The sequence below is a fragment of the Rhipicephalus sanguineus genome, chromosome 3 (genome assembly GCF_013339695.2).
Source record: "Rhipicephalus sanguineus isolate Rsan-2018 chromosome 3, BIME_Rsan_1.4, whole genome shotgun sequence".
In the NCBI taxonomy this organism is placed as follows: domain Eukaryota; kingdom Metazoa; phylum Arthropoda; class Arachnida; order Ixodida; family Ixodidae; genus Rhipicephalus; species Rhipicephalus sanguineus.
The window spans coordinates 202550100-202575670 of NC_051178.1; the positions used below are offsets into that span (position 1 = coordinate 202550100).

General features: G+C 45.9%; 1 protein-coding gene across 2 annotated transcripts in view; it reads right to left on the reverse strand.

The window, feature by feature from the left end:
• LOC119388126 (zwei Ig domain protein zig-8) overlaps nt 1-25571 on the reverse strand; it is a 205889-nt gene that overhangs the window by 4383 nt on the left and 175935 nt on the right. The window contains exons 3-5 of one of the 2 annotated variants that reach the window (XR_007415506.1): nt 22271-22481; nt 14621-14926; nt 13501-13713 (exon numbers count right to left, since the gene is read on the reverse strand). Coding sequence is in view for 1 of the 2 variants with exons in the window: in XM_049413826.1 (XP_049269783.1) it covers nt 13580-13713; nt 14621-14926; nt 22271-22481 (651 nt within the window). In the remaining variant the exon portion in view is untranslated. Of the gene's footprint in view, nt 1-13498; nt 13714-14620; nt 14927-22270; nt 22482-25571 lie in introns of those variants that run through there. The other variant, XM_049413826.1, reaches the window with a different exon arrangement.

Below are 25571 nucleotides of genomic sequence, written 5' to 3' on the forward strand. Positions count from 1 at the left end.
GCGGGACATTGCCATCTTTGTCTCCTTCTTCGCCGAGAAACGCTGGACGGTCTTGATGGATGCTGGTCGTGATGGACGGGAGGCAGCGAATTTAAAAGATCTCCTGAATAATGAGAAAAGTAAAGGGCCTCTCTCCGATTCGATCGATATTTTTATACTCGAAAAGAAGAGGCGGTCATTTGATAGCCTTCTGTTTTTTATATATTTATTTTGTTGTATTTTTGGTCTGAAGAATCTTCCGATACGACGCACTGCCGCAGTTTCATCACATCTTGGTGTCTGTGGAGAACTTTTCTTCTGAAGAGTTAGCGAATGCACTGTTCATTTGCTTCTTTTCGTCACTCCTCTCTCTTTCTCTCGCCCTCTCTCATTTTCTATTCCCTTTCCCGATCCCTCAGCGTAGGGTAGCCAACTAGACTCTCTTCTTGTTAACCTCCCTGCCTTCTGTCTCCTCACCTTCCTTTCCTCTGAAGACGTGGGTATATCCCAGCGCTCTTGTCACTTGAGCTCGCTGTTACTGGCGAGTGCGTTGCTTGTCTCTTTTTGCAGTTTTTTTATAGGCCGTCTTCATTGATCGTGCACTTGGCGCACGTTTTCTTTTTCTTTTGTCTTCCCCTTTGTTTCTTGGCCATACCACACTGAACTATCATTTAAGAACAGTCTTTGCCATGCTCATTGCGTAATAAAGGGGGCGGCCTGACAGCGGTTTGAGCTGACCTAACTAGAACGAGCATACGTAAAGCGGCTAGCACTGACCACTAGTTTTTTTAGCGGTGTGGATCATGTTGGTCTTTTAACTGCCACCGCAAAAGACTAACCATAATCGCTTAACCGAGAAGTCCTTACGAGAGGCACTGCAAGTAAACCTTCTTTAGCGGTTCTAAGAACGAGCTGTTCCTCCAGACGCAACATTTCTTTTTCTTTTTTTTTTTTAAGGAGAGGCTTACCTGTGTCCCTGCTTTTTTTCATCGACTGGTTTGCATAAAGCGATTGATTCGCAAACCAATGACCATGGAAGTTGCTGATCAGTCGAATGTCGCATTTGGCAACAAACACCAACAGTATTGCAAGAAGCGAAAAGCTGTCAGAGTGCTCGTTGTTGATTCATACTTCGCACGAATTTCTGAATAAGGGGTTACTACCGCACTTAAAGGACGCAAGATAATACTGATGGCAGACGACTGTATGAAAACAAAATAAATTAGCCTTTGGTCTGTAACTTAGCCGATGCGAGACGGTGTAAGCCGATGAATACAGAAACACAGCGCATGCAAAAATACAGTGCCGCGCCGGACAGCGAATCCTTTCTCTATTTTTTTTTTTGCCTTCGAACATTTAGAAACATGCAATTGCTGATAAGCCTGGAACTCGCCCATACCCACGCCTTGATGCACAGTCTTTGAATGTTGGTCGAAATGCGCAAGCATTCAATGCGTCTTCACTTGCTGAGCATTGGCGTAGCCAGGGAAGGGGCTGATAGTGCTCTCTCGCACCCCCCCCCCCCCCCAGAAAAAAAGACTAAAAAATAAAAGAATTATTTTGCAATTTTGTATTTGTATTTATACGCGCACTCATACAAGCACACGAACAAACTTGCATAGAGGTTGATTGACGAACCCCTCCCCGCCCTCCCCTGCCTCCGTAAAGAACTTCTGGTTGCGTCCGTGTTACTGAGGAATTCTTGCTGCGTGAAGCTCAAGTTTTGGTTCTCCTTTGTATTTTGGACTGGTTCGTGTGCTCTTTCGGTATTATTACGGAAGCTTGCCTGAACGCCTGGCGCACTGGAGTAATTTAAACTGCGAATATTGATCGTGAAAGGCACACAGCTATAAGTGTGCTTGACAAGAAAAGCACCTGTGTTTCGCTTCCTTGATACTTTGCATTTGCACACTGCTTTAAGGTTATTGCTCCTTAAGAAATGTTCATAAATGGCAGGCCACTTCAGCCACAATGATGCTCGCTGGCACGAATAGTCAGTGCGCGCTCTTAAAAACAACGTAGTATGCATGCGAAATACTTTGTGAATAGGGGCCCTAGTTTTTCATAAGCGGAGATATTCTGAAACACTTAAGGATTTGTATTTTGTTTTTGTTGTTATTGTCTGCACTCTATATCATCTTCTTCGTCCTCATCAACGGCCAAAAACTTCGCCTGCTTCGCTGGAATGCAAGTATCTGTAAGCAAGGTTCATAATTGGATGTCATTCTTGGTTACAGAAAACTTCAACGAGTTCTCTTGCTTTGGTTTATATATCCCCACGGCTTCGCTGCTTACCGTCGCAACACAGTTTCTTCATCCTTCATTTTATCCCGCGATAAATAAACTCCCTTTATTCGCGTTCGCGTTTCTTCATTACTCACTTTTGCCTCTCGAGATAAACGACAAAGAGGCGGGGAAGGCTTTCGCACCACGCGGCACAAAAGCGGCGCTCCGTGAAAAAGGAACAGCAAAATAATGTCGACCGGAAAGCTTGAAGAGGACACGGGAACGAGAAACTGCGAATAATAACCCCCTGGAAAATGAGGAAACAACTTTCGCTTCTCGCTCGGCACGCACGAGTGACACACGGGCGAAGGAAAATGAAATGCGGTAAACGAAAGCAGACAAAAGGGGGCCACGTACAGGAAGGAGAGCGTAGAGCGCAGAAACGCAAAGGGATCGATCGTGAAGAACGAACAATCGCGAAGAAGATGAAGAATAGGAGGCACAAGAGGAAAGCCACGGACAAAAGCGTCGGGCACGTTGCCACGCCGAGAAACGAGGGACGAGTAAGTTGAGGAGAAAGAGCGTCCGCCGCCGCGCGCGCACCACGGAGCGTCGGATGACGACGAGAGCCACGGACGCGATGGGAAATCAATGGAGGCGGCCGGATGCGGAAGGAGCGCTGCCGGCACCACTAGCCTCCCCTGGCCGAGGGATTAAACTAATGAAGGATGCCGGAGATCACAAAGAAAAGTCTATACCCCCGCGTGATTAGAGACCAGGGTGGCGGCACTGGACCGACTAAAAGAGAGCCGTGAGATAGGCCGTCGGACGTGAAATCCTCGTCCACCGACGCGTGCTCATTCCTTACTCTTCGTCTTCTTCTCCGTCGCCGTATCGTCAGCGTTCTCCTTCGCCGTATATATGCCCGGCAAGAGAATAGCGACTGCCGCGCGCCGACAAGCCTTCCGAATGCTGCTAAGCCTCACGATTACATCGCATTCTGCCTCGCCAGAGATGTGAAGAGCTCGCTGGATGCAGTTTCTCCGCGCTCGCCCTCGGAATGCGTTCTCAGCCAGCGCGGCGGCGATCGAAAGCTCTCCCCCCCCAAACCGGAGCGCCGGCAGCGAACGCGTAGCGTTGCGAAATCCGTGTGTATACAGGCAGTCACCGCCTCTTTTCAGGAGAATGCCGACGCAGCACGCATGCTCGCCGGCACTCTATGTATTGCCCGCGCACCGACTTCATCATCTGTGTTGCGTTGGCTCCGACGCAGCAAAAGCAGGAGCGACGATGCTGTGCAATACGGCGAGTTTTGTAATGCTTGTTTGCCCATCGGCAGGCAGCTCCCTGAATGGCGCCTTTCCGCGCCTTGTTGAAGATGTTGCGTAAGGTAAACCAAGGCAGAAAACATTTGTACGCAGTATCTGGACGCGGGTCTTTCCGCTGCTTATTCCTTGCTTTCTGCGAATGAGGAAACAGAAATAAAACTAACTCCGTGTTTTAATGATGGGAGACATTGGCGTATGGCTCTGGCTGTGCTCTTTAAACGCAGCATAGGCATGTAGATTTACGCAACCAAATGGTAGTATGTCTAAACGATATCGTCACAAAGCGCAGAAAAGTATTCTACAATTAACGCCGGACCCAGTTGCAAACGCATGTAGTTCGCAGCATTACTGTGGCAGGGTCGATGTGCAAGCAAGCACTATAGAGAGCCTACTCCGAGCGTATTTTCCTCACCATTTCGTTGATATATCGAAACAGAGCTCTTAAAGCAGCCCAACTGTTGTAAGGTTAAACAAAGCAGCAGTATTGGAACATCAACCGTAAGTATAACAACTCTGATCGAGAAAAACAGAGGAATAAAGTGTTACCGACAAGAAAGAAACTAACGCAACTTGAAAACCTCCTGCCTCGGAGGGGGTACCAACCGCAAAGAAATGACTGTTAGTACACCTCGAACATCAGGTTTGAATAAATCACGTTTACTAGCTGTATCGTCAAATGTACTCTTTTCTAAACAACTGCACACGAAATCGATCACCCGCATATTCTACAGCGGGGACACACGCGATTGCGGCGTCGTGAAGTCAGTCTGCTCCCAGCAGCCGTCGGCAGTCAATAGGAAAAGAGAGAGAGACGACTGAATATCGGGCAGTTCGCAACAGCGAGGTACGAACACACGGACGCAGCGGAGACCGTGTAATAACGTGCGCGCAAGAACGCCGGCACCAGATGTTTCACATGAGAGTCCGGGCCACTCACATTGCTATGGCTATTCTCCTCCCTCCGTATCCACGCTCAAGCTATTGCCTCCACTCCTCCACGTCGTATTCCCTGCTTTCTATTGCAACGAACATCACCCACTCAGGCACCCCGTAGACACAGTAGTAAAGTATTTCGAAAACGTCTTGCACAGAGCTTGCTGCACAACGCGAAGGCCGATAAAAATACGGGGAAATACGACAAAAAGAGAGACGTTTTTTTCGGTGCGGGGAGAAACATGGGAGCCAATATTGTGCAGCCACTCGCGCGTTATATCTTTAGATTGTTTACTTAGATTCGGCTTTGCGAATATTGTTGCGCCGCTTCTTTTATTTTTGTCCTTCCGAGGTGAACGGCTTTTCCATTGTCTTTATTTTTTTATTATTGACATGCCTCACATCTTGGTGGTGTCAGATGTTGCTAAGCTCAGTAAAGGCTGCAGGGAAACATCGAGATCACAAAAATGAAGTCGCGTCTCCGCCCAAAAGCGAGATATACTGCAAAATAGCTCAGAACTACAATGGAAGCTTCGAATCTATAAGCGACCTGTAAAGCGAGATGCAAGATATGAATTCTTATTCAGAGTATAGAGAGGTAGCGAAAAATATGTCCTCACTTTCGGATAAGTTGTCTAAGAAAGTTTGGCCTGTCCGTTGTTCAGTTGTGATTGGCAGCCTACAAGACGATTTCTCTCCGTTCCATCGAACGTCACACGAAGAAACCCACGTAGTTTCTACTGCATAACAAGAACCATTGGTATTATTTCCTGTGCCGGATACGTGTTTTACCGATGCGTTTCAATCTCATAAACTGCAGCAATTTTTTTTCTGAGAAGACCTATAATGAATCGTGGTGAATGTACGGGTGCCATTCGAGTGAAAAAAATAAGCTGCGCAATATTGCGCAATAGTGCCAAGGCGCAAATATTGCGCCTTGGCAATATTCCAGCCCAGATGACTGTGTCGTCACAGGGGCACCGCCACCACAGCAAGTTCCTGCCTGGAGTTACAATGTAGGTTACCTTCGTTATCAGATTTCTGGTGGCTGTGGCATCTCTTGATCCCGATGCTGCGATAAATCTACACCCTAATTCCGTCTTTTACCTCTTCCTTTGCTCAGAAGCTTTCGGGATTCGGGCCTTCAATAATGCAATGCATGAAACTTGCCGTTGTGAAAAAAAAGAGGCGAATAAATAAACCCAGCTTCCCACGGGGCACCGTCTCGGGGAGACACTCCAATGATGATGGCGGTAACGCTGCCGTAGGCAAGAGGCGATGAGGTTGACGTCATAGGCGCTCTTTTTCCGCATCAGTTTCGCTCTCGGAGAACATCCAAATGAAACCATTTCGTTGCGCGGCTCTTACTGCAGCAGTTTTAATGCGACTTTCCTGGCTCAGCCAGATAATTTTCATGACGCTCTTCTAGCTACTAAGCTGCTGCTCTGACGAAGACAAGTCTCCTTGTCGACACTCTTGCTTCAGAGACATTCCTTGTTCGGCCACTTTTCCCAACCTGCTTCTTTAGCCACACAAGGTGATTAATTAATAAAGTTAATTGCAGAACCTCAGTAAGGGCTCAGAGAAGCGTGCAAGTTACTATTTCTTTAGAGGATGTCAATGAAGACACCCGTACGTCGACGATTTCATTGCCATGGTTTACATAACTATATTAAAGAATTTATTGTAGGCTAAATAAGTCAGGCTACAGGTAACAGCTTGTTGTGACTTCAGTGGACAAGGACAGTGGATATGGGCACTTCACTGTCGTACTTTGAAAATGTTGGGCGATGTTCTAACTTTTGTCATAGCTACTTTGTGCCCGCTCGCATATTTGCTATAACTGCTTATAATTTTGCGCTACGTTAATTCACGCAGCACCTTCCTGAACATGACGGCTGGAAAACGCATCCCTCACTGAGCGACTAAACGGGCGTACGTATACATACGCACACTCGCGCTCTGCACTACGACAAATTGCACTGAAGTATGTCATTGCAAGTGCTACTCATTACTTTGGAGCCGTTCTGCATACTGTTCTCTTTCTCGACAGGGTGAACAATGATAAAAGGTTTTCTCAAAACAAGAAACCGAAGAAGGTCTCCTTTTCCTATTTTTTTTCTTTTCTATTTAGGCTTCTTATTGCCCCGTATCGGGTCGCTACACGGAGAGATCCAAACGGTTGCCACCCTATTCGGAATGAAGAGTTCGTTTCCAGTGCTATTCAAAGCGCGTACAACGGAGCCGCCGCGGGCACTCGCCGAACGAATGTTGAATGAAAAACTAAGGCGCGAACAAACAAAGGGAAGAGCCGGGAACAAAAGCGCGGCAGAGCACGGCACCCTCTGCGAAGCCTCGCCACCGACCTTCTTTCCGCTGGGGAACAACAATTCACATCTATTGAAAACACACTGAACGGGGTAAGAAGAGAAGGCGGCTTTCGGGGCTGGCTGCCGGCTGAACTTGCAAATAAGGGCCCGTGAACGACGACCGTGGAATATCAAGCGAAAGGTGGCTACGACGGCCGCAAATTTGCACCGCGGCTTTCGTGCCGTCTCTCTAAACGCAGCGCAGCGCTAGGAGGCCTCGCGACGCGGCCGGCATACGACAAAAGACTGCCCAGGCGCCGTAACGGAACGAACACTAAAAAAAAACAAAACAAAAAGAAGCGGAGATGGAACCGGGAAGGTGCGCATAGTGGAGGAATGAGTTAGTGGGAAGATAAAAAGATTTGAAGAAGGAGGAGGGAGAGGAGGAAGGGATGCCAGAGGTCTCTCGCGGCCAGTGGAAAACATTTACAATGAGATGGGTGATGGAGCACTGAATGATACAGCAAGCTATATAACGTAGACTAATGCAATGACTGCAGTGCCAGTAGGATTTCGTCCTTCCTCGGGATTATGCCGTCGACGGGACGGAAACGGGCGGAGCACACTTTGCGGAAATGGTTACTTCGTCCGAATATTGTTAGTTTGTCCTGAGAAAGTTATATTGCTTTCGTTCCGGTCTCCTACTGAGTCATACTGTTCATTCGTTCTTCGCCATGTAGTTGTTGGGTTTTCTTTAAAGACGTTAGCGGCACTACGCGGCACAGAAGGAAAACAGTGCGTTTGCAAGCAGATACAGACGTCAGATTTTTTCGAGAGAGGAGCTTTGCGAGTGAGGTCACGGAATAATGAGATCTTTTCTATGGTCTGTCTGGTACGAGACGTGCTCCGTTTCCGAACTGGATCGTGAATCTCGAGCGATGGCCGCACTAATGCCGCTGAGCCAAGGGGCATTCATTGAAGTTGGTGGCAATCTGTTTTACTTCTCCGTATTCAAAGGAGGCCCCGAGCAAGAGCTGCTCGGCGACTTTAACTCCCTTGAGGCGCAAACAAAGAAGAATCCAGGTGCAAGAACTGAAAAAAGAAAAAAATTACCGCGACTCACTTACACATTTCCTTCTGGCTGGAAACGCCGTGCTTTCAGTCAGCAGCTGATCGAAAGAGTGGAAGCTGGAAAATGAAGGGATGCCTTTCGTAGAGAAAGGTTTTCGAGGAACTAAAAATAGAAATAACTCCTGAGAGTACGTTATCAGTGAAAAAAAATTTGAAAGGACTGAGTAGAAAGAAAAAGTTGAGAGAAGACGGAAAGTTTACCAGGAATGCAGCTGGTTGGCTGTTCCATGTTCCAAAGTGAAAAGTGAAATAGGAAGATGAAAGAGAGAGAGAGAGAGAGCGTGGTGGATTTGCGTGCGTGCGTGAACCACGCCACTCAGTCAAATAGCCTCACACACTCTTAGTCATCCTCATGAATCCACAAAAATGCCTTCACAGGCTTGCGTGAAGTAGTGCGATATATATATATATATATATATATATATATATATATATATATATATATATATATATATATATATATATATATATATATATATATATATATATATATATATATATATATATATATATATATAGACGGTGTTTGAGTAGAATCTGCATGGGCTACAGCCTCCCAGTGCGTTGCAAAGCGTTTATCTTTGTGAATTAAATGAAAAACAGTGGCGCAATAAGTTCTGTACGTTGTCTACGTTGTCGGAAAGAATATGTTTAAAAACGATATGACAGCGCTGACGACTACTTCTTTCGTCGAAAGAATGATCAATCTCTGTGGTTTTACGTGCCAAAACGACGCTATGATTATGAGGCATGCCGTAGTGGAGGGCTCCGGAAATTTCTGCCACATGGGGCTCTATAACGTGCACCTAATCTAACTACACGGGCATCTAGCGTTTCACCTCAATCAAAATGCTACCGCCGCGACCGGGATCAAACTCGCGACCTTCGTCTCAGCAGCCGATCACCGTAACCACTGTATGACTGCAGCGGCCCCCGTGCCAAATAGAAAATGAGCGAGATAATGATAAGAAGAGTAAGGAACGATGCAGACATTCGATGCAATCACACAGCGACTTGCTCTCCTTAAAGATCAGTCTCTAGACCGCCGCTCTGTATATATCTCATAACCACCTTCGTGTCTTTTTTTTTTGCTGCTCTGCGATCACCAACAGCAACAGAAATTGCACATTTCACGTTCACTTTCCGATAGTTAACAGCGCAGAAGCCAATGTCTTCCGCTGGCTTCTGTACAATGCGGGTAATGAAAAAAAAACTTTAAGCTAGGCTTTACTGCGACCCGCGTTTAATCTATATGCGACGACGAGAGTGTTTAATATGCAGGATGAAGTTTGTATTATTGAACTATCGACCGAGATGAAGTTTGCGTACTATCACATTTCGCTCGTTATTTGTGCGAAGTACTACGATTCACAAAATTATAGTTAAAGCAGAAGCTAGTTAAACGAAAATGCTAGCCAACAAACCAGAATAATTTTTAAAGCTTGTTACGTACTAACGATAAAGCCACGAAGAATGAGAAAGCCTGGCACGGCCGGATGTCCTTTGGGGACAATATTCGATACCGTCTCCGATATAAAGCATTCGATAAAGAAAGGGAAGAGCTCATCCTAAAACGGTGCGAAATCTGACCGCCGCCAGACGGAAGTGGCGCTCGGAAGCTGAAAGAAAGGAAGGAAGAAAAAAACCAGTGAAAATGTTCCTGGCATCTCGACTTCCACCCTCACTTCGGCTCCCGTTTTTCCCGCTGTTCCCCGAGATATCCGGCCGGCCTTGTCGTCCTGTTAGGTCAGCACCGCTGCCGCAAGCTATCCCACCGTGTCTGCCTTGGCTTGCGTTTGGTCCACTGGTACTTTGAAAACGATTTATCGATGCCTGCAGAAGGAACGGGTAAAAAATGAAAACGGGAAGGCCTCATTGCCCGGAGGCAAAAGCAGGAATCGACAAAACGCGAGAGACGAGCAAATAGCGAGGAGCTGCTGCAGTAATGACGTAGAAAAAGACGCACGGAAGAGTCGCTTGTGACCTTCCCTGCGCGATGCCGCTGCTGGAACTCGAATATCTTCTACGGCGAAAGGCTTGAAAGGGAGGAAAGGCGTTTGAAAATCGGCTCTTCGTTTGAAGGCGGACCCTGTAGGAGCAGACTATTGGATGAAGGAAACGGCAACAGAGCGGCTCACGTCAGCGTATGAGATTGGTTCGGTCTATTCTTTCTTTCTTTCTTTCTTTCTTTCTTTCTTTCTTTCTTTCTTTCTTTCTTTCTTTCTTTCTTTCTTTCTTTCTTTCTTTCTTTCTTTCTTCTTTCTTTCTTTCTTTCTTCTTTCTTTCTTTCTTTCTTTCAAGTATAATAATCATATTTGTCGTACATTTAACGCGAATCATTCCTTGTCTTCCCCACCCAAATGTGGGCACTAGCGGGTCGCTGTTAGATGCTTTTTTGCCTATTTTAGAACTGGAGCTACTGAGTACCCACGCATGTGTAACTGCGTATATGGGCTAGCAGAACGAGAGACAACTATTGCCGGCAATTTTGCCGAAGCCCACGTATACTGATACAGGTTCGTGGGTGTATCCTGACGTAGCTGTGCTTTTGTTTCTTGGCAGACGAAAGACACAAAAGCTCTGTCCACGTTGTCTGGGTCCCTCAAAAATGCAATAAAAATCTGCGTGCTTCTTCTGGCACAGTTGATTGCGCAAATGCAATTAGAGGGTCACGTTATATTGTGACATAACGTTGCGACGTGTAATATTAAACCTTTGCTGTTTGAATCAGCAAGTTTATCGATCTTTCATAATTGAATTCTATGTTGTTCCCCTGCTACATTACAGCGGCCACATAACTACGTTTGTTTAAACTTCCGGTGCCCGCAGGACAACTGGAATTTTGTGTGCATACGCGTTAATACTCCCACTGCGGCTGCTTATGCGTTTACTGAAAATCGTCATCGTGTAATCCGGGTGAGTGCCACATCGTGAAAGTGAAGCACTCGCAAGGGCGGTTCGTTCATTCGCTCAGTTTTTGTTTTTAAAATGCCATGATCTCAGATTTTCAACAGCTTATGCCCCGAACACAATAAAAAAAAAACGTTACCGAAAGTGTCATTCAACAATAATTAAAATATCTTGCAATTTTGATACAGCGATCACACACTTTCAAAAGCTGAACATATTTGTATCATTTCGTTATAGTTTACACAACCTAAAGGCAGTCGGCAGATTTGTGTACACAAAGTCGAGAATCAAGCATCAATGACAGTGAAAAACAAATCGTTCATGCGTCCAATCTTGCCGGCTCAATTGAAGTCTGTTTTTCTACTTGGGCTGCACTGTGTTTCGTAAACGTGGCGAGTGGTTGCAGATTAAAGCTAACATGTGAAGTCATTCTGAGGTGGAAGCTGAAAAGACAAAACGCTGACTGGCTTCGAAACTTCCATTAGTTGACTTGCTTTGTTGCACTTCGCTATGTTGGCGTTTTTTCTTGTGGCGTCGTCCATGAAGACAGAAAACAGAATAGGGGACTGAAAGAAATCAAAGAAGTTAAAAAAAACAATGACTGTGGATTTGGGATAAGGTTGCGAAATACCACCATATGTTGAGTCAGCTATGCGCTAATTAACCAGAGAAATAATGACCTTTTGAAATGAGTAGTACAGCATGTCAGTAGACATTTTCTGCAGTATTTTATGATAAAGTTACTTGCTAATTATCTCCGGATGAAATACCAGTAAGAAGATGCTGCACATGCCTAGAGAAAGTGTAAATGATATCCCATGCTTTGCTTCTCTAGAAGTAGGCCCATTCTTAAGCCTCGCAGTAGGCTCCCCAGAGGTTGTGCGTCCCTTTGTGTTCTGGAGAGCCCAAATATTACAAGGTTCGCGTTGCGACATGGATGAAATTTAATGAACTAAAATAAGCGTGTATGGATGATATAGTGTCTTTAGTGCACCGCTAATCAAATCGCGCTGGAAGAGAAGAATTCCGGGCTCGCTTTTGCCTCGGCAGAGTGAAGAGGGGTCCACAGTTATCAAAACTGTAAAATAGAGCGTTCCAGGCCGAAGCACCCAGCAAACCGCCGAAGGAATTATTTCAAACACAAAACGAATCAGCAGTGCTCACTCCCGCTACCCGGCTCCTAGCCGGCGACATAAGTAGGGCAGCGCCTTTCATCTTGATAAAAACAGGCGCCAAGTAAGTGAGCAAGAAAAGACAAAAAAAAAGAAAAAAATGACTGTCAGCGCTGAAGTTGGCCATCAAGAGATGTGGAGGCACGAATTTAAAGTGCCTCGGAATATAAGAAGGCGGCATGGAAAACGACGGCGCTGTCAACTCAAAGAAAATGCGGCGGCAGTCAGTCTACAAACCAATAAGTTATGACCGAGCGAAGAGAGCTCGCAAAAAGGTTTCTATCGCAGGAGTGGATTAGCAGAATCGATAAAAGGAAATTGATTAGAGGAGACAGGAATACGTAGCGACAACTGACCCAAGTTCATCTTGTGGCATTGCTTGATGTTTAAGATCAGAAACAATACAGTGCGGCGAACCTTTCTTTGACGCTTCTGGACAAAAAGCTTCTTTTCAGTTTTCATTGGCTCTCTTGAGTGGCTGTCACCGCAAGTTACGATCATTTCTTCTTTGTGTGTTCCTTCTGTTGAACCACGTGTAAGCACTCATAGCGGACTGCGGTCAAAACGAAACCTGAATGGACGTTCTCTTGCATGTCTGACTTACTTAAGGCTACCTTACTGCATTCCCTGAAACAAAATAAAATTGCTCGAAATCCACATAACACGCACCCTTCGCAAGACTAATCGAGTACCACAATATTTTTTCGTTTTCTTTCTTTCTAGTTTACGGGTGTGGTGAGGGAAAGGTAAGCACGGAAATGTTCCTGCAGCGCAAGCAGAACGTCCAGCACCTTGTCTTTCAATAAAAGGTTCGGCGCACTCTGTCAATATATTATTGCTTTGTCATCTTAAGCCCGCCCGGGCCCTTCTGCCTTTGTTTTATCTACCACTTCATTTCGACGTTACAAAACTACCGGGTATACATCCATCATCTGCACATGCAACGCTGTGTAGGTGGCGCCGGCAACGCAATGCCTAGAAGAAAGAAAAACTTCACCACCAGAGGTATTTTGCCAAAATATCCAATTTTGGACATGCTGTTGCAACCAGGAATCTCGTGAGACTTTCATGGAGGAATTAATGCTACTTTTACCATGGTCATTAAACTAAACTTCTGTTTGCTTACAATATGTTTTATATGCGCCATTATATATTACAGCATGCATTGAATAACGGTGCGTTCAGACCTTTTTCGCCGAGACCTGCTTACTGCTTTAAATTAAGGACCCAAAAAATGCGTCGTTTTTGTTCCGATTTACTTCCATCAGTAATATTGTACTTTTGGGGGGTTTACCTTTTGTAGTCGGTGGGTAAAAAAGCTGACAAAGTGACGCAGAGCGTGTTTGCTCTTTCATGAGATGACAGGCAAGGAGAAAATGAGATCACTGCGGCTACCTCATTACCCGTATGCAGCCGGTTATTTAGCGGCCGAAGAAAAACCATCTTCGTTTTCCTCTGGGGAAAAAAGTAATGAAGTGCGCAAAGTCTGATAAGAGGCCGTCGATGGTTTACCTCTCTTGGGGGCCTGTGAGTTTGGACGGACAGTGATGAAGCTTTGAAGAGACGTGGCGAGTTTGGTCACGCAGGACGGTCAAGAAGAGGTGAGCCTGAAGGCGACGCCTAGCGTCGTGAACAGGGAACAGAACACCAGCCTCAACTCCACCGAGACTGGAAGCAGGGCCCGCGATGGCGAGAAGTCGTGCTGCATGGCGGCTCTCTTCTCGCCTGCATGATCGTGTAGGAGTGATAGAAAAGAAGCAGAGGAAGACGATGAGGGGTCATAAATGAGAAACACGAACACAAAGTGGACGTCACGTAAAGCTCATTTGACTTTGGCCGACGGTGTCCTACGTCCATCTTAACGGACAGTGTCCTTTATAAACGAAGTTAGGATCGGTTACAGCTGTTTTTCATGCAAACTACCTTAATTATTCGATTTCTTTAAACTGCAATTTACCGAGTTTAGCTCGAGGGGATCTTTTCTTATACTCCATTTCATTCATCAGGAGCAACTCTATGGAAGCTAGCGAGACTTGTTGCGGTAGATGCGTTCGCACCAAGAAATAGTTTAATTATTTTACCACTCGTCCATAATGTGATTATTTTTTTCGTTTTGAGACTGATTAATAAATGAAGATGCTTTGTGGCTTCGAAATAAACAAACCCCGTGATTTATACGGTTGTCAATACGTTGTTCTGGATAGCTGAGCGCGTTTTCTTTTATTGGTACCCTGGCCTCCGCGATTAGTTCCGGTAGCGCGCAGCCAGAGCCAATCGCGGAGGCCACGTTTACAGTGACGAAAAGCAAGCGCGAGACGTGCGGACTTGCACATTTTACTAAACGAACTTCTTGCATAGGTTCTACAGCGTTACTCATGTTGTATGAAACGGAGTATAAGGAATGTTCGAAAAGGATAGTCAGAAGCCATATTGTCTGCTGCATATTTGAACAGCAGCGTGAAGTACTAAACGGTTGCTCAGCTTAGGTCTAGCATCAGTCGTGACGCTCAACCGCTGATATTAATGTACAAGTGCTCGGATTCTGCAAGAAGCTAACAAAAGTACGCTTGCAAAGAACGGACGAACAAGCTCGGAATGTAGGAATACGCTGTGCTCGCGAAAACACAAGTACCGTTGAGTACGTGCACCACGACGCTCGTGGAATCGGCGTTCGACGGGCCGCAGGTGTAGTTGCCGGAGTCTTGCGGCCGGGCGTTTCGTATGAAGAGGCTGCTGACGTACGCGTCGGGAGGGCGCTTGGCCCCCGAGATGTGTCCCGGGCCACCCTTCGTCTCGTCGTAGTTGATAACGCGGTCGTTGTGGTACCAGAACACAAACACTGGTGGCTCGGGACTGTGCTCGATCGCGCAGCTCACGTTGATCGACGAGCCACTGTTGATGAACAGCTCCGGTGCTTCCAGGATCCGTGCGCGTGGAACTGGTAGAACAAGATAAACAGCGGGGAAGACGACTATGTACTGCATGCTGAAAGCTGTCATAGACTCGCTTGGTCGGTTAGTGCGTCAACACGTTTCCTATACGGACGAGACATGCAGTCTAGACCGGGATTTTATCCATCTCTGAACATCTCTTTCCGTTGTTCAGTAAGTTGTTGCCAAGGGCCTGCAAGATGAGTGTCGTTGTATATACAAGATGTGTGCGAGGCCTACACTCTTAATCAGGTCCCGCTTAAAATGCTAGATTTAGCCAGGAAACCGGACATATTTCGTCTTGTTTCCTGGATATAGCCAACATTTAACCAAGACCTGAATAAGAGTGTATTTTCAGGTATCGTGTCATTTAGGTCAGGAACACTATGTGATGAGCACATGCGCGTAGAAAACCTTTTCTTTGCGCAAAGTCGAGATAGTTGGTCCTTTCGACACTGCGTTTGTGACTGGCCTCGGCGAAACGACGGTATCCTTGCATAGGTTACTCGATCTAGTATAGGTGTCGAATTTGTATTGGTTGCTTTGCTTTGAACAGCATTTTCATTCCTTTCTAACCAGATTGCTGTGGAGAGGATGATGTTTATGATCGTATCGTCTACAGTACCCATTCCTGTTTAGGAAAATGTACACAAAGATACGTTTATATCTGCTTTAGTATTGTGCTTCGAGTGGTGTGCTTACCTATTAAAACACTTAAAGTACTTAACTTTGCTCTCTTTCTCTCTCTCTGTACTGAATTACTTCATGCATAGAATAGCCCTTTTGCATAGAATAGCCCTTCATGCAGAGAATAGCGCCAAGTGTGCACTCTGTGCTGTCACCTTCTTCATTTTCGTCATCGTTTTGCGCAGTAGAAAAAGCTTTTCCTTGCATGAAGAAATGTTTTACCGACAAGCCTTAATCAGCCGCCCGTTTATTCCTTTCTCAACTTTCCTAAGTTTTTCAACGGAGCTACGCAGGTATATTTTAAGGAGTGATTGGTTTAGCAGTAATATCCGGTGCAGAAATACACTTCATCTTTTAAGTACTCTGACATCTCTAATACATAGTATTTCATATACATCTACGACATCTTGAGTTGCTTCCGCCTGAATATTTTAAATGTAAATCATTTTATGAAAAATTGACTGAGGTTTCGGAAGCAGGTAATGGGTAGGCATCGAAAAGCTCATTTTCCGAGCTAAAACTGGGGATGTGATGTGAAGTTACAGATACGTACTACAATATAAAACTATGATCAATTCTACAGACCCTAGAACTATATATTCTTTTGTGTAGTTGTTGAGAAGACTGCCATGTTTACTCAGGTAATAATAGCACTTGCTAACAGTGGCTAATGACAGCTACTGTAGGTTAATATTTTTATGCGCTCTTATAACAACGTGATTAAATGTCTGTGCACTTCTGTGCTGATTTCTCCCTCGATTAACTGCTTCTTACACTAAGACAGCTATATTAAGGGGAACTACCAATAAGTATATTTTGTGTAGGTTCAGATACAACTTCAAATCTAGTCCGGTACAATATTTAGAGCAACAGTGTTCCGTAAACATGGAACGAATTCTGCCGTGCAAGAAACATTGTGGAGATCAAGCACAAAGTGCATCCGATTAATAAATGCTTATTTCGTCGGCGTAATATCTTGATATTAATTCCTCGAAGTGAATTACTAAAAGCGGTTTAGGAAGGCAGGCTAAGTATAGCTGCTACTTGTAAACTTGAGTTTGAGAATACGCAACAATATGTTGGTAGTAGGCTGTTAAAGAAAACGTCATTGAAGTTTTCTAGTGCACATTTTCAGCATGAAGGAAGACCAAGCGCAATTAGGGCATAATTGTTAAAGTTGTTTACGTACTAGACGATACACCAGTTTTGCTGGACTTCATCAGCAGATATTTCTTTTAACCTACGAGCGCCACTTTCAGCTTTTCGGTGCCTCTCTCTTTTCTCGATTTTTTTTCCTTTTCAGCCATTTAATCTGGTTTGGTTAATCAACGTATGCAGACAAGGCACCCATGCACGTGAGTAAGTAATGAAGCTTGCGGCGATCGAGTAAAGTATCATCGAGAATGTATCAAAACATTCATTATACATTGAGAACTAATTAAAGGCCTCCAACAAATGCTAATATCGGTACGCTCGGCTCTCGCACCCTTCGAACACTACCCCCCCCCCCTTTTTTTTTCCTTAGCATCACATTTTGAGCGGTTGGCCTGCGCTATGACCAGCCGAGCGTGCCAAACTCGCTAATCCTCCCCGATTTCGACCGCTGAGTTGTCGAAGTCCTTCCAGTCCTTCGTGCCTTCGGCTGCAGCGATGTAGTCGAACAACGATCCCGAGCTCGGCGGATTCTCATTAATGCTCACCGATCTGGAAGACTACTGCTCGGACTCAGCTTTCTAATCCTGAATACCTAATTCACCGGCTTGCACCAGTAACGACTCCCCGAGTGAGAACGCGGTAAACTCTCGAAAATGATCGAATATCGCGCTCCTTCGCTGGGCGAACAGTGCCTGAACGAGCTGTTAGAGAGCTACGGAGGAGGCCAAGTGCTTAAAGGATATTCTTGCGGTCGAATAAAAGCATGTGCCTCCGAGAATCGAGGTAGAGCCGGTTAAAATATGATCGATAGACTGAACTTCGGCCGCAAAAGCGTACCACTTTCACCGCGGCAAGCCATATTTTTTTTTCTATCTCGCGAAGTAGGTAAATATTTTAATATTTCATTGCTGCACACCGCATCAGCGACGGCGAAGGCTCCGCGAGGCAGGCCGTATCCATCTAGCGAGGCAATCGTTCTAAATGTACTACGTGTTCGGATGATCTAGAATGACCTTTCTTGCCGCTGTATCGACGCAAGCGGAACGAGCCTCGAGTGCATAAAAGCAATAACGAAATGGTGAAGAAGAGAGCAAAAGGTAGGGCAAGGAGATACGCGCAAGGGTTGCATCGCAATGAAGCACGGAACAGATGTAATCATAAATAACATGTAAAACATGGCGCGGAGAGTTGCGAGAAGGCACGTTTCCGTAGTGCTCGCCAGCAAGACGTCGGAAGGCGGTACACGACGGCGGACCGTGTTCGCTGTCTCGGCCGTGAGAAGTTGTTTATCATGTCAAGCACCGCTTCCGCTTCGGACCCTCGTCATTTTGTTGAAAAGGGAATGAGCGGGTAGAATGGTAGGAGGGCGGAGTACAGAGGGAGAGAGAGAGAGAGAGAGAGAGAGAGAGAGAGAGGGAAGCTTTCGCCGTGCGGCAGGAAGCTTTGTTTGATCCTGTGGAGATGCTCGGCTCCAAATGGGATGAGAGCGAAGTTCGCGTGCGGTGAAGACGACGTCTTTTTGAAACTGGGCCAGGGCGTTTCTTTACAATGGAGAATACAGGGTGAGTGATTGTGCAGCCGGCTCAGATTCTACGCTGGCGCGCTTCCTTCTGTACGCGTGCTGCTTGGTTTTAGGCGCCTTGTTAGTCGTCGGGGCAAAACAAACGGCCGAAAAAAAAAACAACACTTCGACCATGAAAAGTGTCAAGCAGAGTTCCGAAGGTGTCATTAGACACTTCAAAACCGTAAACGAGAACCAGACGCGAGCAAACGCTCCGACCGAAGCGCTGAGCGCGAAAAACAATAATGGACAGCTGAAGTTCAAACGGAAGACGTGGAAGTCTAGAAATGGGACAAACGCAGTACTTATCACTTTGTTCTCCAGCATGAGTGGATAAATAAAGCGCGCGGCACATCTTCTGAACTCTTCCGTGTTTCTCGGAGCGTCCTAATGGATCCTACTTATATCGCAATACAATATTCCTGCTTTCTGCTTTCTCGTACTGAACACTGTACAATGTTATAAACTGTAGTAAGTGCCGATTGAGGCCCGTCTCGACAATGTACACCAGCAAGGCAGTGAGGGGAGCTGTAATAAAAATATTATGTTCTTTTTTTTTCTCTTTCATTTCATTTTCTTGCGCTCGCTAGACCCACCACTGCTTCAAATCCTCTTCCAGTGTCTGCAAATAATGGATATTAGGCCCCAAAGTAGACGATTCTGCCGGTTATCGATTTGGAAGCAATGGTTTATTTATTCACAAAACTGAAGCTTGCTCAAGATTTGTAACCGGAATAAAGCATATGCACTTTTTTCCAAGGCGTGCTTCTGGTAGGAACATTTCGACTAGGCGTTCTTAGTTCTTCTGTTTCACACAGCTATTCATGCTAGGCTGCCCGTCAACATTGCTTTTATGTTCCTGTTAACATGCGAACACAACTAAAGGCTCTATATCAATTATACTCATCAGAAGACTAATGAAACGCCATAGGTTTTCTGCAACTACCGTACCCCGAAGCTAATCTTACAGCTTATATAAAGCTAAACTGCGATAGAAATACAGATAAAGAGGCAAGGTGGTGCTCTATAATCGCATTTCTGTTCGCTACTCTCTATTGAAGCAAGAGTAAAAACGGTGAAAATGAACGAAAAAAAAAAAACAAGAAAGAACTGAGCGCCGCACATGTTGCTGCAGCCATAATATAGTTACCACACTCAGATTCTGTGCTGCATTCGTAGGCTTCTAAATCTCACTTTGGTTTGTCGCTGATGTTTATTTATCGCGGCTGGAACAGCCGCTCCTTTAGTGGCCTATATTTCGAATATCAAATTACGTCAAAAAATAATAAACGAGGAAATGTTCACTACCGTAAAAATATCACAGAGCTTGTGCATCCACCTAAGACGACTCGAAGGCGAAAGTAATCTTTTTCTTCACAGTCGATGTATTAGGGAGCCTACATGAACGGCCGATCATGTAGGCATCTAAATGTATTTATCCTGCCCCGCCGCCCTCCGAAAGCTTTGTGCACCTAGCGTGGTTTCGCACTGCCTCCAGGATCGGAGGCACATCACTTGGTTTTGCACTGCCACCGTGATCAGCCCACCTTTGACCAAGTAAGTAGGCTTATGCCACAGGAGCGAAGCAAAGATACGGCTGAAGAAGAATCGATGCCGGCAGGGAACACGATCAGTGGCTTCACGTGCCACTACGAAGCGCCGTCTTTATTTTCTTCTTTTGAGGTCGCGCGCTCTTCGGTTTTGTTCGCCTCCCAGAGGAGGGCGCGACAGCGGCAGTGTGTAGTCTGCCTCGATGTGTGAGCGGACAAAACGCGCATCAAGGCACCCTAATTATGTGGCGTTACGTCACATGACGTCACGCCAGAATATGTGACGTCATGATGACGTCACAATTTTTTTCGATCTGTGACGTCATGATGACTTCATCACGTGGTGAAGATTTTTAACACGAAAGTTTTATGCCGGGGTCCACCAAGTACATCCGTCACGGATATGACGTTGACAAAATGGACGCCAACGGACGAGAAAGAAAAAAACCAAGAAAAAGATCCCCCGCTGGGAATCGAACCCACAATCTTGCGACCGCGACGGCAAGCGCCCGACGCCCTAACGACTAAGCTAACTCGGTAGATGCTGGACACAGCGCGAACGCGCCTTATATCTTTCACACATTCTCTTTCGCACGGTGCTCTCTGTTGGCGGGGGCGGTGCCGCCGTCTGTGAGAGGTGAAAAGAAGTAATGCTTCACGATCGACACTTACTAGCGCTTCCTCCGAGATTGCGCGCGATATCGGGGTCATGGTTACAGCGTCTCGATACCAGCGAGGTACACTGGCCGCGCTGGCGTCGCCGAGGCACCCTTGACGCAGTTACGTTGGTTACGTTCTTTCTTTGCCTTTCGCTTCGTGTTAGCGTGCGTCGGCTCATCGGAGTAGTGCAGCTTCCACATGCACCAACGGGATTTCTCTGCCGCCCGACTGCTTCGATTGCGAGAGCACCGTCTAACAAAACTGCTGCAATACGCGTTGCAGAAAGGACGCGATTTCGACGGGCGAATGTTATGCCTTGGTGGAGCGAGATTAGCGCCTGCGAGACAGAGCACAGCGGGACGCACGCGTTTGCATCTCAGGCTGTGAACCTCTACCTCCCGTGTTGCTGAAGCGTAGAGTGTGGTAGTGTATGCATGAGCGCAGGCGGCGGTCACCCATTGCTGGAAAGCGCACACCGTGCCGTTTCTCTCCGTAATTGACAACGCTTTGAAGAAGTGCATACCGGGTACCAGTGTTGATTATGAGCTTGTTGATATCATCCTTACGCGGGATTCACGATTTGCTGTGTCCAAATATATGTTCACAACGTCAGCTACCACAACGGTTTAATCATGATCATGGGCGTTAGTCGTCGAGATAGAGACATGCCGTTAACATGGCTGCATCCACGTCAAAACGGTGCTGTAGCTACCAAACACGAATGGACATTGTACAAGCTCTCATATATCACTGCACAATAAGCACTACTTCTGCGAAGACACGTTTCACTTTCGTGTTATACCGATTCCTATGACGGAGGGATCAGCCATGTTTTTTGCACCCCTCGTCCCCGACGCCGCAGGACGCGAGACGTCTCCGACGACGCGGGACGCCGACGCCGACAATCAAATGTCGTTTTGAGTGAGGCATATAAGGCTTTCGCCTTTAAAATACTGGTGGCCGTTGCCTGCATTCATGAGTTGTTCTGCACTAGGTAGGTGCCGGCTTCATGCTACACGCGAGAAAAAAAATAAAATTAAAGGACAATAGCCAAACAAGAGTTAGCTGTTATTGCGGGCATTTATTGATGACGTTTAAAAATGCTGAGATCAGGATGATGTCAAATCATGGCGTAAAAAAAAAAAGGAGAGGATGACCTTATTTTTAAGTCTGGCGGTCCCATGCCGCCAATTTCCCACAGGGTGGGTGCCCTCCCAAACGACTATGAACTTCGTTCTGCCGAGCACCAGGCCGGAAGCGCGCTTGTCCCTGTTTTACCGGTAGCTACCCGGCGGCAGCAATTCTCTGCCTCCCACAGCAGCGGCGGACGCTCGACTATTTCACCAAGGCTGTGGTGGGTTAAGGTGCGCCCAGGGGCCTTTGCAGAACCTTACGGGGCCGCCTTTCGAGATGAGTACCCAGAAACAAACGAGCGCCAGGTCTGTGTACTCCTCTACCCATTAGAGAAACCGGTGGGCTTCCAGTCGACACTGGGAATCGAACCCGGTACCTCCCGCATTGGAAGCGAACGCTCAATCATGTAGCCACCGCTGCGGTAAAGAAAAGGCTAACTGGCTGTCCGCGATAATCAATTTCATAAGTAATTGCGCATCTCCATCGCATCTGCAAGAAATGTAAAGCAAACACGAGAAAAGAGAGGCATGTACTTCCAATTTTGACAGGAACTTTCATGTCCAAGCAAATGCTACACACTATTACAAGTATGCATTCCTACGCACCCAAGACGGTCAGTCGTACAAAGTAGGAGATGAGCGGGTGCATGTTGATCTGGCACTCGTAGTCTCCAGCGTCGGTGGGCTGGACACGCTTGATCTGCAGCATCCAGTCTTCGGAGCGGTCCATGTGCACAGCTTGAAACCGATCGTCAGCCGTGTACGTCGTCAGGCCCACCGTGAGGACGTGGAAATCACGGCGCCGGATCCACGACACCTACATGTGAAGATGGTGTGTGAGACGTTAGTCTTTGTCAAAATGGGGCTGCTTTGTGATAGAGCATCATACTTATTGATTGATTGATTGATTGATTGATTGATTGATTGATTGATTAATTGATTGATTGATTGATTGATTGATTGATTGATTGATTGATTGATTGATTGATTGATTGATTGATTGATTTTCTCATTGAAAACAAATATAGTCTATGGTAGACGTCGTGTACTCGAGGCTGCAACCGAATTATAGCTACTGGTATTCTTGAAGATGCACCTAAAATCATGGACTTAACGACGGTGCTATAATGAAGCAAGCTTTTTGAAAAGGTGGTGCATCCGCCACTTTAGAACGTTACCTGCTCGTTGACTTTTTTCTGCCTGTGCTGAAGCTTTTTCGAGATTCTTCGAGATATTTTTTTTTTCACATGCTTGCAGAATCACTAAGCCTAAGTGCAGATAATCTGACACTTCTCTGTTGCTCCCGTTTTTTTTTCGAGACGTACAAGCGACACGTCGCCGCTAAGTAAGGCAATAAAAGAGCAGAAAATGTAAAATATATAATCTAAAACTACCTCAGTAAATGGGGGGGTTGGGGGGCTTTGGAACTTTTACTCGGCCTTCGAGTGCGAACTTTGTCAAGTAAACTCCTTTCAGTGAAACATATACCGGTTACTTCAAATAAAATATCTACGTAAATCTGTGAAGCATAAGTGTATTCACCAAGTTCTGTCTTTCTTTGGCCAGCTGCGGCTGAACGTTCAACATTAGCTTTTTTTCTTAAGCTGTCGTTTTAGGATTTTGTAAACAGAGACAAATCAATAATTTATGTGATAGAAACGTAAGTTTGTGCTTCGTCTGTGCGCTTAGGCTAGCGTTCCTTTAAAAAAGAGCAGCTCAAAATGTGTTACCGTGTTGCCAGTATTCTGCCACCGGCCGCTTCGTCGGCGGAGGACTTAATTTCCAGCTTCTTCTTTTCGCGAGGGACTCTCATTTTGCACGTCTGCGCGGGTTAACGGAGCTAGTTTTGCGAAGTTGCTGGCGCAAATGGGCTGAAAATAATTAGAGCGTTGCGCCATGTGCGGTGTGCGCGTGGGCTCCTTCATTCGTAATGGCGTCCCAGCCGCTCTCGAGCGTGGACGAGTTCATCGCTCTGAAACGGGTCTGCACGCAGATAAGCGCCGAAGGGACACGCCCCTCCAGGTGAGTCCCGCAAACACATACGCACGCACAAACTGCACTTTCTTCTGCAACTGTTAGTTTGGCGCCAATGTGAACTTAGTGCAAAGTGAACGGCGTGGAGTCGTGCACTCTAAAGTGTGTCAGGCGAGGCAGAAACGGCGAAGCAAGGCCAACCTGCGAGTTAGTGGTAAAAATTGGTTGTACGTTGGATTTTTGCTATAGCATCCTGAAGAATTAGAGAGTAGCTAAACTGACACAAGTCAAAATAGGACACTTGAAAACATTACGTACTTAGCACTACCTTTCGACAACAAATAAATGCGTTGTTCAAATGCGCTGATGAAATTGTGAGTTCGTCATTGAACGCTAGTGCCCAATGTGTGCTTAGTTCATTATTTTTGCGGCATTCTAACAACTTATTATGGGCATGCCATTTCCCTCGGTTCGTTTTGCTGCCTATACATCTATTTATTTGTTTTAGCCATAATCCAAACATTGATTTTTTGTTCGCGACATATAGTGAAATTGAGTGGCCTGAATGTTCTTTATCTATCTATAGCCAAGTTGCAACAAAACAAAACGAAACAAATCCGTCAGTATGCAGGTAAGAGCAACTTTCTATAAGCCTAGTCAACCCACGTGTTAAGCGTGCCATCGACGCAAATGCGCCGCCACTTAGCCGATTCTTTTTTTAAAAGCGCGACCGAAGCACAGATATTACCTAAAATAGATAGAGAACTCAAAGTATGTAGGAGCGTGAGGAAGGTGGTTGAATGTGCGTAGGCTTTAAATGCCCCTGGCGAGTGTTTTTCTTTCTACTGCGCAACAGAGCCGATAAGGCTTATATTAGTAGGGATGGTTTTCAACGTAAAAGTTCATCAGAGCTCCGCTCGCTGATGTTTTATTTCTGGCGCAGCGTAACGAGATTCACTTTTACTTTATTCAGAGAAGCGTTACATTTTGAAATAAAAGCAGGTGCTCCTGGTTTGGGGCTGAATGTGTTCTTTGATAAGTAGCGCACGAACTTTTACGAGCCAGTAATTCGGTATGGTTACCGGTATAGAAACATTATGGGAGATGTAGTAACATCATCGGAATATTTTTGACGTTTTCCTTTTTATTCTATAGGTGAACGCTGCAAAAGTTGATGGTTGTCCAGGTGGCACGCGCTTACTTAGGTGGTAAAAGAGGTTTAGCCATGCCAGTGTTACTAAAAGTGACCCATGCTGTATTTTTTTTCTGAGAGAGAATTTAGCCAATCGTGTCGTTGGGCGTATCATGAGTGAAGCTAGCCGTTTAATGTCAAAGAGAAGGGTTGCAAAGTTGCCAAGACAAGTTCAGACTTTTCTGGAACGCGTGAAATATACAGCGCCGTGGGCCCTTTAATAGTCTCACGTAGAGTAATTGCACATTGGCTTATTGCGTCATGCTCATTGTGCCTCCCCCTTGTGCTGTGTTGGTGCAGCAGAAGAATGTAATTATCAGGGCCATAATTTAAGCATTATGGCTATCACGCTATCACGTCCAGACACGCCTATAACCACCATAAACACTACATGATAGGTCAGCAGTTTTCGTGCCTGTGGCAGCCTACACACAGGGATGATGAGAGACATTACGACAGCAGAAAAATATTAATGCCTTCCAACTCAGCCTCGCGAAATAGCATTGCTTGAGTACAATGAATTGGTCGAGCACGCCCACGTAGGCTCAGCCTAATTACAGTAGGCGTGCCCAGGCTACGAAAAAGAATGCTTTGACGGCAGACCTGTTGTGAAAACATTTCCCCGAAATATTACATCCATTAAGGCCTAATTTTCTTCTCCGCCTTTTGTGATACGATGACATAAATTAGCGCCCTTTACAGGGCACTGTGCACCCGTTATCGCATTTCAAGCAACATGAA